The following is a 12500-nucleotide window of genomic DNA, read 5'->3' on the forward strand; positions in this document are numbered from 1 at the left end:
GTTTGCACACACTATTTCTTTGTCTAATTTGTTCCAAGTATCTATCACTCGGTGTGGGAAGCTTTTTTTTCAGATCTCTTTTATAATTTTTTTTTTTTTCGTGTCCTCTTGTTTTTCCATTGTCCCATTTCCATTCCCTTCATAATTCTGTAGACAGTAGGTCTCCTTTTTCCTTTCTTTGTTCCAGAGTTGGTCATTCTAATTTGGACAGTCTTTGTTCATATGTCATTTTGGAAAGAGTTGGCGCCAGTTTTGTTGTTGCTCTTTGTATTCTTTCTATTTTTTTTTATATTCTTTTTAGTACTGGGTGTCCATAGGGTTGCTGAGTACTCGAGTTTTGATCTTATTAGTGTAGTTATTTTTTTTTTTTTTATCATTTCCTCGTCGAAATAGGCAAATGCCACTTTTATTGACCTCAATAAATTGTAGGTTTCTCCGACTATTTCATTAATATGCTTATCCGGTGTCAAGTCTTTGCTGATCATCACTCCAAAGGTCTTTTTCCGAGTTTACTTTTTTGACCTCTTCTTAATCAATTCTATAATCTCTCGATATTCTGTTTTTACTTTTTCCAAATTCTATTATACTACATTTCTTGATATTGAATCTCACTTCCCATTTTTTTAATCCATTTCCAGATCTTGTCCAAGTCTTCTTGTAATGAGTTGCAATCCTTCTCAGTTTTTACTTTCTTTGGTATTTTTGAGTCGTCTGCAAAGAAATTCATATGATACTCTACTCCTTCATCCATGTCATTTATGTATATGGCAAACATGATCGGGGCCATTACTGATCCCTGCGGGACACCACTTTTCATTTCTTCCCAATTTGAGAATTTATCTCTAATTACTACTCTCATTTTCCTCATCAGTCAGGAAGTCTTTCATCCATTCCAATAATTTTCCTCTGATGCCACCTATTGATTCTATCTTCCTTATTAGTTTATTGTGTGGTGCCTTATCACATGCCTTTTATAGGTCCAGAAAGGCACAGTCAGCCCAACCATCTCTCTCTTGTATAATGTCTATTAATCTTGAGTAGAAGCAGATCAAGTCTGTTGTACATGATCTTCCTTGTTTGAATCCAAATTGATTTGGATTCAGTATAGTTTTTTCTTCCAAATGTTTAACCCATCTGTTTTTGACGACCTTTTTGCAAATTTTTGCTACTGTGCTTGATGGGTCTGTAATTTGATGGGTCTTCCTTGTTTCCTCCTTTATAAATCGGTACAATGTTTGCATTCTTCCAGTCCTGTGGCACTTTTCCTTTTTTAAGTGAGAATTTAATTATATTGTATATTTTATCTGTTAATTCCTCCATACATTCATTCAGTATCCAATTTGCAATTCCGTATGGATCATGTGATATTCTGACGTCAAGAGTTTTGATTTAGTCGCTGATTTCCTTCTGTGTTACAATTATTTCTTTCATCGAGGGGGATATCTCTCTATTTCTTCACAGTTAGGTGAGTTTTCTATTGTGAATACTGATTCGAAGTGGTTATTCATAATTTCAGCCATTTCCAGTTCTTCTGTATATTCATATTTACCTTGGCGTAGCTTTTCTATTTCTGGTTTGTTCTTCAGTTTGCCATTTACATACCTGTAAAATAGTTTGGTTTTGTTTTCATAGTTTCTCTTTTCGTCTCCACGTATTTTTACATTATCATTTCTTAGTTTGATGTCCATTAGCCATTTGCTTGTTTTCTTGTCTCTTTTTCATTTCTTCCAAGCTTTGTCTCTTTTATCCTTAGCCTCACTACACCTTTTGTTATATCAGCTTTTTATGTATGTTCTTTCCATTTTTTTTTTTTTTTTTTTTTTTTTTTTTTTTTGTGGTACGTATTTTTTCACTCCCTCATTACAAATTTCTTTTGGTATATTTCATTTCTCATCCATCCCTGTTTCTTTATTTAGGATTTTTTTCCAGTTCGCGTTGCGAAAGAATTTTTTGAGTTTCTCAAAATTTGTTTTGTTGTACATTAGTTTTCCTATTCTATGTTTATCCTTTCTGCTTTGACCCATTTGCTCTTTCAACTCAAATTCTATTAGTACATGGTCACTCTTTCCTATCGGAGTTTTGTAATCAATTTTATCGACAATTTCAGGCTCTGTCGTAAGTATTAAATCCAGCCTTGATGGTTCTTCACTACCTCTGTATCTTGGTATTTTCCTTTATCCACAGAGTCATTGTGTATTCGATGGTCATGTCGAGCAGGACGTTGTTCTTCACAACTTATTTCTTTTGAATTAAAGTCACCCATAAATACTGTATTTCCTCTGCCCTTCAGTATATTAGTTAATTCACATTTTGTATCTTCTAATATTTTGGAATGATCACTTTTCAGGACTTTTTGGGGGGAGCACATACACCACTACAAATTTTGTTCTCTTCATATGTTTGCTTTCAACTTGTATCGTGATTGATTCTACATTATTTTTTCCTTCAGTTATTTTTGTTACATTTAAAGCTTTGTTAGTCGGAATTAATACTCCGCCACCCTGTTTATCCTTTCTATTTTTGTCCAGCAGTTATATAAACCTTTTCCCATAGTGTTGGGTGGCGGAGTACACTTTAATTTAGTTTCCACTATTCCCATTATGTCTGGTTTTTCTAAGGCCAGATAATCATTTAATTCATTCATTCCTGAAGTTATTCCATCTATATTGGTATAAGCTATTTTTAATTTCCTTTCTCCTCGTCTTTTTCTGTCTTCTTTGTTTCCTTTTTCCTTATATACCATTTTCTCAGCCTCAGGTCTACCACTCTCAAAAAAAAAAAAAAAAAAAATCAGTTTATTCTTTTTTTATTTACTTCGTTTCTAAGTTCTTTTTCTTTTTCTTTTTCTTCTTCACTCATTTTTTCTATCCATATATTCTTGCAATGTTCACTATTTGCTAATTTCATTGTTCTAATTTCATTGTCCTTGGCAATTGTACTTTCAGTGTCCTGTATTGTTTTTCTTCAGACTATCTGCCCATCCTATAAGTCTCCTCGATTTCCCTATCCAAACCTTGTCCTTCCGCTTATAATTCTTTCAGAATTTCCTTTGTGATCTCTTTCTCCTCGTTTTCCCTCTAATATCTAGGTATATCATGCTTCTTTTTAATGCCATAGATTACAATGCATCTTTTTTATCCACTGTGTCCCTAAGTTGCCTTTCTCTTTAATTACTTGGATCACCGTTTCCTTGGTATTTTCCTTGGCCTGTTGCTCCATCATTTCTTTAAGGGATACTTTTTTGACATTCCTGTCCAACTTTCCACTGTTTCTTTATTTCCTGTAGGTCATTTTTTTTTTTTTTTCTTTTTCTTTTTTTCATCTTTTCAGTCACTGCTTGCATTTGATCTTTTATCTCCTTTTTTAACGCATCATTCCTATTCATATCTTCACTTTTCAACCTTTCATTTTCTCCCTTTAATTCATTCGATTCCTTTTTTAAGTCCTCTATCTCCCTATTATTCTCCTCATTGGCTTTCCTTAGCATAGCTACTTCTATGTACATCATTTTATACTCACTTTTGAGCTCTATTAAATCATCCAAAATGTCATTGATATCTCTATTTTTCATTATATTTCTATATCTAGTTTCTCTATCCCTTTCTAATCCTCTATGCATAACATTTCCTTCCCCTTCAAACCCGGAAAAAAACTCTTTCAAACCTTTGGTGTTTGAGAAATACACGTCTTCTTTCGAATGTATCTAAGCATCTTTTTGCTGGTTCTTTGTCTCTCGGAGTTTCTTTACTTTTTTCCAATTTTTATGAAAAAAGAACAATGAAAAATGATAAAGAAAAAAGTAAAATGGAGATACAAAGACGTTTACATTTTGGTCACAACGAGCTTTCACTTCACCGTGTGTGTGTGTGTGTGTGTGTGTGTGTGTGTGTGTGTGTGTGTGTGTGTGTGTGTTTGTGTGTGTGTGTGTGTGTGTGTGTGTGTGTGTGTGTTTGTGTGTGTGTATTCACTTGGTCTTTGGATCACGTGTTGGACTCGTGATCGACAGCTATTTCCCTCCTGGAAGAGAGCTCAGAGCTCGTAGGTCCGATCTATGGGTAATGCTATGACCTTGCACACACACACACACACCCAACTCCCCGCCCACGAGAGTCAGAGTAACGACCCGAGGCACAGCGATACCGAAATAATTTCGGCCCTGGGCAGGATTCGAACTGGCTACTGGGAGCACTTCTACTCCCCAGTTCAGCGCTTTACCAACTGTGCCACCGAGTCGGTGTGTGTGTGTGTGTGTGTGTGTGTGTGTGTGTGTGTGTGTGTGTGTGTGTGTGTGTGTGTGTGTGTGTGTGTGTGTGTGTGTGTGTGTGTGTGTGTGTGTGTGTGTGTGTGTGTGTGTGTGTGTGTGTGTGTGTGTGTGTGTGTGTGTGTGTGTGTGTGTGTGTGTGTGTGTGTGTCTGTGTCTGTGTGTGTGCGCGCGCATATGTGTGTGTCTTGTCTGAAAAAGAAATCAAGAAAGCCAGTGTTTTTTTTTTTTTTTTTTTCGTGTTCCACGGAAGAGATAACACCCAGACATTGGCTTTCCTTAGCATAGCTACTTCGGCTCGTTTTACACATCACGACATTTCGCCGTCCACAACACAACATCGTGCTCTCAAAAAACCAAGGCTGTCTATGGACGCTTTCACACATGGTCGTAACGTATGAAAGCATCCATAGACACCCATGGTTATTTGAGAGCACAACGTCATGTCGTGGACGGCGCACGGCGAAAAGTCGGTACGTGTGAATCGAGCCTTTCCCTTGGCTTGGGGAATGCCACGGAAATTAATAAAATCGCCTGACGACAGCCTAACTAAGAGGAAAATGGCCATCAGGCATGGAAGGGTTTAAAGCCCTACACGTGCACACCACCAAAAAGCCGTCAATTTTTTTCGATGTTGGAGGTTTTGCCTTTCATGCCGCCAGGTGATTTTATTCACCTTTGACTGTTCCACCTATTCTTACTCCTATTCCTTCTCCACTTTCTACTCCTCCACCTCATCCGCATCTTCCTCCTCGTCCTCATCCACCTCCTCCTCCTCCTCATCTTCCTCCTTGTACTCCTCCATCTAGTCCTCCTTTTCCTTGTCAAGGGTGACGTCATTAATTGGGGATTCCCCTTTGCCGAAGAAAGTCGCCAGGCGTTATTCAGAACAAGATATTCTTAAGATGTCCTTCAGACAGGCGATTCTATTTTTTTTTTTTTTTTTTTTTTTGTCATTTGACGGGCAAAAGCCGACGGCATTTTGTTGTGTTTGAAGAGAAGAAATTCCGTAGATTTTCCTCGTATTCAATTTGCTCGAGATTTTAAAGAAAAAATTATATTAAGCCATTTGAATAAAATTTTGGTTGAAATTATTATATTAAAAAAGAAACGCTTTTTTTATGAAAACTCTAAGACTTAATGATAAGAATAATAATTAATTAATCCTTATTAATCAATCATTTAGATTTTAATATATATTGACAAAAAACTATTGTGAAATAGCTCCATCAACACTATCCCTAAAGCATCAGTAATCTTGTGCAATGTTGATTATTGCACTATATTGACACAATATATTGAAACAATACTACTGAGACCCACGTGACTGTATAAGTAAATTATCAATATACAGATGATTGCACAATGCGGACACCAGAAGCCCACGTGTTTGTATAAGTAGATTGTCAATATACAATACATATGATTGTAGAGTATGAATAAATGTAAAAGGGTGACTTGATATACTTAAGTCTACTTGTAGGTGGTCAGAGTAGACAACATGTGGGATTCAAACCTCTAAACAACGTTCTTTTTTCAGGTACATAGACGCAGAATACAACCGTCTGTGTACTTGAAAAAGCTTCAACAAGCGAAACGTTGTACATTTTATAAAGGTTCCATCCTCAAGGCGTTATCACACTGGGTTATTTTCCTCCAACTGCTAGAGCAGATTTGCAGCCCGCAGCTTTCGGGAAGGAATTTGACATAGTGAAGGAAAATGATTTCCCTCCAGCATATCAAATGACATTCTATGTGTTTTTGTTAAGAAAACAAAATAGTTTGCCATAGTGATTTCACGGCGGAAAAAGTGTTAGAAGTAGGCGGTACCGCCGATTAATAGGAGGTTGGAGGAAAAATAACCCAGTGTGTTAACTCCTTTACGTGCTGTCTGCTCTGACCATTCTGTCGGCAATTCCCATTTTAAATCCACCTGGTATATCACTGGCCGAGACGACCCGGACCACGCCCGTAAGGGCAAGCGCCCTGGAAGCGTCCAAGGAGCGGATGTAGGCGTGAGCCCGTGTGGAAAGCACCAGCGCCGCCTGTAGTTCGTTCATCATACTAGGAATGTCGTCTACGTAAGTTGCCTCACCCGTAGCGTGGAAACGGGCCCCTGCGTGGACCACAGGCCGACCGATGGGGTCCAATGGATCCTGATTCTTGTTCACCTGAGGGGTTGGGAGGCAGATTTAGGTTTAAGAAGGAAGTAGGCAAGAACTGGTGTATGAACAGATTGGTTAACGAATGGAGTAGATTTAGTAACCATGTAGCTGAAACAATGGGTTATTTTAAAAGAAGGTTAGATAACTTTATGGATGAGGATGATAGGTGATAATGAACATGTAACTGCTTTGTGTAGGCCTTATGGTCTCTTGCAGTCTCCTCCATCCTTATGCTCTTATTACTGGAACCTTGGATACGTCACATGCACCTTCTGGAAGAGCTGCGTGCTCTGGTAGGGCCGTTCCTGATACACTTGGGAAACAGCGAGTTCACTCGAAGTCAGAGGAGGGACGACGGTCGGAAGGGTCTTGCTCAGTTCGCCCTTGATGCGTAGAAAGAACTTGAAGAACAAACTGCAAAGGAAAGAGAGAAGACCTACTTTCCATTTTTTCCTCCTCTTCATCCTGTTTCTTTACTTCAAACACTTTCTCCTCCCCTCCCTCTCTTCCTTCTCTTCTCCTTCCCCCTCCTCCTCTCCCTTTCTCTACTGCTCCTCCTATTTCTTTACTTCATACTTTCTCCTCTTCCTCCTCTTTTCCCTCCTCCTGTTCCTCCTCCTACTCCTGGACTTACCTCAGTGATAGCACACGCCTGTACTCGACTTTCCCCCCGGGGGCCCACGGGTCGAGTGGAAGATCCTCCAGAAGCATAGGAGAAGCAACATCCATGACGGAGGCATCCCAGGGGCGACCCTGGAGGGCGGACATCGTCTTGGTCGCCAGGACACTCCTGTCTGCCATGCCCCCGAAGGCCAGGGTCAGGTTACGTGTCACGTGAGTGCCAGGGTGGAAGGTCACCCTCATGGCACCCGTCACGATAGCGATGTCGTCGGTCCGACGTCGTGCTTGTTTGTAGGCGACCACGTGGTCGTCCTAAGGTCAAGGGCGCGGGTTAGAGTCATGCTAAGACTAATGGTTAAGTAATACTCGATGGTTTTTGTTATTCCGTATATTACACTGTCCATAAACCTCAGTTTCATTTCTTACCGTCTTACCTTATCATTACTACATCAGTTTGGGTGGTAGATTCGATCTTGATAAATTCGCGTTTACAATATATCAAATTATATTTTACTTTATCTACCTGTTTATGTACTTCATCTATCTATTAGTTTATTTAGGTAGAATCTATCAAATGCACTTATTCTGAAATAATTTTGTGACCTAATGTCATCCCACAGAAAGACAATCCAATCAGTATCTCATAAGCGTCTGCTCTCCGCAGACCCTACCGGGTATTCCTGAACTCTATCTCCACAGTCAACAGATAACAACTGTGACAGTTGAGGCTATCTAAACAGTATCTCATAAGCGTCTGTCCTCCGAGCGGCTACCAGGTATTCCCGAACTCCATTTTCGTAGTCAGTAGATAAATAATAACACGAGTCTTTCACAAACTTACCTTGTTGGTATAAGGAAGATGGACGGAGACGAGGATCTCGTTCAGGGATACTGCAGTCCGCCTGTAGCCCGTGAAGAAGGATCCGTCAATCTTGATCCTACGCTTCGATCCTGAAACAGTAATGAGAAATTGAAGGGTCTTAGGTGATTCCTAGTCTCGGGTGGAAATGCGTTATTCATGGCGCTCTGTTGTAAGACAGTGGTTCTCAACCCTTTTCGCTTCATTCCCTTCTTTCATGAATTCTCAACATTCATGTGGCTTCCATTCATTTTCCTCCTAAATCCCACCCCCGTCAAAAATAGCATCTCACTGAAGCTGTCCAATTATTGTTCTGCATGAGCAGTTTATACAAACATACACAAACATAATCACACATGAGATCCATGAGTGTAGTCTTTATCCTACATATTATAGTTAGGTAAATACGTAAATTCACACACGCGCAAACGCGCGCGCGCATGTGCACACAAGCAACCAGAGAATAGAAAGACAGGTTCGATATATAGAGATGGTGGTAGGGGGAGAGGGGGAGTGAGGGAACAGTGCCATCATTCATGGCATTCTTACGTTCAGTCTGCAGTTGCAACTGGGCTCCGCAAGCCATGAGGAGAGGGTTGAGGTCACTGATTGGGGAAGCTGTCATGATGTTCCCACCAAGAGCCTAGAAAAAAGAATATAGTGTCATTATTTCGAGTCAGGTGGCCAGGTCAAAGCACACAAGACACCGGAACAGTTAAAGATAAAGTAACAAATGTCCACCAATCCCATCTTAGCACCTCGGGGATGGAGAGATAATTTGATCCCGCCATAATTCTTGAATAAAAAAAAAAAAAAAAAAGTGCAGCGAGGAACAGCTCGTCCACAGCAAGCCCTAGTTAGTTTACGCCCACCACTTCGACACTGTCATTCACACTTTATATATATATATATATATATATTTATATATATATATATATATATATATATATACATTTCCGACGCTTCGAACCCCGTCCAGGATTCGTCTTCAGGGATATACATAGGCATACAAAAGAAATCATTACATATCGATACGTGTGCCGCCCTGGGAAAGGTCTCCCAGGCGGCCGTTACAAACATCCAAATTATACAAAGCGCGGATTCCGTGGAATGCAAGTAACATATGCAAGTAACAATATGAATACTCATAATTAACACAGTAGTTCTCCTGTACAAATAAATAATTCAATAATCCAGACTAAAGCGGCCGGATCTAACAAACACCGTACAAAGCATAGGGCGTATATCGAACAAAATCCACTGCTGTTTACGTAGTCCTTTTCTCCACCCTCCCCCTCATTCCTTCATACACGGCGTTCAAAATGATGCAACAGTTTATATTACTATGATCACTGGCCCAAGCTTCCAAAAATAATCTTGCTCCTTTCCCACCAGCTTTGTATCTGACCCTTGCTTTCTGCCAGCCCATTTCGTGTTGTCAGTCTTCGCAGTGTCTAAAAATCGCCGAGCTCTTGTCCTTCCTACCTACCGCCCTCCGATGTCTTAGTACCCGTGTCGTCAGCTTGTTTCCAATATCTCCCACGTAATGAGCATCACAATCTCTGCATTAGATGTCGTATACTATCCCAGTCTGATTTCCTTCAGTTTCCTTATTCACTGGTTTGTGCCTATAGGGCACCGTAATTTGTTAGTGTTAGGGGGTCTCCAGCCTTCCGTATTGTTCTCCTGTTTCACTGTCCACCTTCTCACCACTGCCCTGGGTTACCCATTGTCCTTAAAGACCTTCCTAAGGTGGTTCTTTTCTTCCTTGATGTTCTCCCCGTAGAACAAACTTTCTCCGCTTTCGACTACAACGTTTTGACCACAACTCTCTTGGGTGCATTCGGGTGGCAAGTGTCAAAGTCGAGTATCCTGTCAGTGTGTGCCCTTCCTGTACACCCCTTTGGTTAGACAATTCCCCACAGGAGAACACACGTGCCGATATATAATGATTTCCTTTGTGTGCCTATGTATATCCCTAAAGACGAACCCTGGACGGGGTTCGAAACGTCGGAATAAACTCTTTTTTACGACGAGTCCAGCGTTTACTTTCTACTACTAAAATATGGCTCCTGGATTCCAGCTATTCTCGAACATTAAACGCATATATATGTATATAGATATATTTATATATATATATATATATATATATATGTATATATATATATATGTATATATATATATATATATATATATATATATATATACACATGTATATGTATATGTATATATATGTATGTATGTAAATATGTATATATAATCACGAAGAATCCACAGTAGGAATAAAAAGGAAACTTTAGAAGAATGTGTAACTTCTATATTTCGGCTAATAGCTATAGCTCTCTTCAGGAAAGTGAGTCGGAATAAAAAGGAAACTTTAGAAGAATGTGTAACTTCTATAATTCGGCTAATAGCTATAGCCCTCTTAAGGGCTATAGCTAAAAGTTTCCTTTTTATTCCGACTGTGGGTTCTTCGTCATTATCAATTACATAAGTGCCACAACATTTTGTCATAGTGATATATATATATATATATATATATATATATATATATATACATATATACATATATATACACATATATACATATATATCCTTGTGTATACATCAGAGGGGAGAGCTATCTGACCTGAATGTCATTTGTGTGTACATATATAATAATCAGTCGATTGAGAATCAAGTATACATTGGCTGATTCTACTCATTTCACTTTTGTGCAGTAATTTAATATACGTGAAGTTTCGATAGATTAAAGGGATCACCACTGGGTCTCGAACATAAGGTAAAGTCCTTATCCACTGATAAAAACGAGCCACAGTCAAGAGTTCGATTCACAGCTGTAAAGTTGTTGAATCCTGTTTCATATATATTTAGAAGGTAAAAATCTTTATCTTCCGTTTGGCTTAGCATTGCTTCCTTTCCACCTAGTATTTGTCTGTAAGTGGGGTGAAGGTGGGGTGTGTTTCACTTCCGCCCCTCCCAAGCTAAGCAACTACAGATCAGTGGTTTCCAAACTAGCGGGCAACCCCCTCTCCCCAAAAGGAGACGTGAGGAAGATACAAGGGGAGGGGAGTGAATTAATCTGCTCAAAAGGGATTGTTTAAAAAGAATAACGAGATAATTCCAAGAACAAGTATCTGCCGTTACATACGTGCAAAGTATAATAGTATCAGTCAAGCCAACCCGTTTTCTATATAATATGTAAATATGAAGATGGTGGAAAAAGAAGTCACGGGTGTTCCGAGTTGCTAATGTATTCCTGACCGGTTTTGCGCTACGCTTCTTCAGAGGAAGCGTAGAGTGAAACTGGTCAAGAATAAATTCGCAACCAAGAACTAGACCCATGATTTTTTTCCACCTTTCTCATCTTGTCACAATATCTCATCAATATATATATATATATATATATATATATATATATATATATATATATATATATATATATATATATATATATATATTATGATTATATATATGTAATTTCATATGAATAAAAAAAAATGTTAATGGGGCATGTGGGTCTGCTGGAAGCAAAAATGGGGCGTCATATAAGATTCTTTGGGAGCGACTGCCTTAGACCTTTAGTCAAGGTCCTACAGAAGCCAGGTGCCTTTGATCCACTCTCGTATTGTTAAGGAATGTCCTTTACCAGCGATTCTATACTTACAGATACATTCGCGCTGCCGTCGGCCCTCAAATAAATCCGAAAAAAGTCGTCTTTTGAATGTTGAAATTCAACTTTTTAAAAATTAATTTTCATTGAAAGCGTGAGAAAGATACGCTCGTACCCTTAGACCAACTCTGTTCGATGTGGCACAAGGGTGATACAAGGTCATCATATTAAGACAACAGGGTAGAGGATTTAAAATGGCCAAATTTAGATTTAAGAAGGAAATAGGCAAAAATTGGTTTACCAATAGAGTGGTCAACGAATGAAATGGACTTAGTAACCATGTAGTCAGCGCTGAAACTATTGGATGTTTTAAGAAAAGATTGAATAAATTTATGGATGGGGATGGCAGGTGGTAAGGGACATGGAATTGCCTAGTGTAAGCCGCGGTCTCTTGTAGTCTCCCCCATTCATATGTTCTTATGTTCTCTGGTTTCTAACCAGGTAATTCTAGAAGTTCATTATCTAGATCTAGTAGGGTTTATCTTATTACATAAAAAAATCTCCACCCCCTCCCCAAAATGCTTCCGACTGTAGAAGTAAATAAGACAGTTTCTTTGTTTGCAAAACCCTGTTACACGATATTTTTTTCTTACGTCTTTGATCTAAATACTTTTTGTAATGCTCTTTTTGTACCGCACTAAAAAGCGTTAAACTTGTTTTCTAAAAAAAGAACAAAAAGACAAATAAATAGATAATTAAAGAAAATTAAATTAATAAATAGATAATGTGACTTACAGCAACGTTTCTTATTTGTTTACTGGCGAACCATTGGAGCATCTCCAGAATGGCAGCAAATCCTCGACATTTATGCTCTAGAGAAAACAAAAACAAAATTATTGAATAGATATGAGTGAAAAAGAGTAGACAGATGAAATGATGACGATATAATTGAGGAAGTAGGTTATAATTATTTTTGTACTT

At 38.7% G+C, this 12500-nt stretch overlaps 1 protein-coding gene across 1 annotated transcript in view; it reads right to left on the reverse strand.

The window, feature by feature from the left end:
* The window catches only part of LOC143027455 (xanthine dehydrogenase/oxidase-like), a 64773-nt gene that overhangs the window by 38123 nt on the left and 14150 nt on the right, over window positions 1-12500 (reverse strand). The window contains exons 7-12 of the mRNA XM_076188742.1: window positions 12315-12391; window positions 8456-8549; window positions 7889-7998; window positions 7061-7359; window positions 6696-6840; window positions 6195-6432 (exon numbers count right to left, since the gene is read on the reverse strand). Coding sequence (XP_076044857.1) covers window positions 6195-6432; window positions 6696-6840; window positions 7061-7359; window positions 7889-7998; window positions 8456-8549; window positions 12315-12391 — 963 coding nt within the window. The remainder of the gene's footprint in view (window positions 1-6194; window positions 6433-6695; window positions 6841-7060; window positions 7360-7888; window positions 7999-8455; window positions 8550-12314; window positions 12392-12500) is intronic.

The sequence above is a fragment of the Oratosquilla oratoria genome, chromosome 8 (assembly GCF_046742065.1).
Source record: "Oratosquilla oratoria isolate Oo_2021 chromosome 8, ASM4674206v1, whole genome shotgun sequence".
Lineage (NCBI taxonomy): Eukaryota > Metazoa > Arthropoda > Malacostraca > Stomatopoda > Squillidae > Oratosquilla > Oratosquilla oratoria.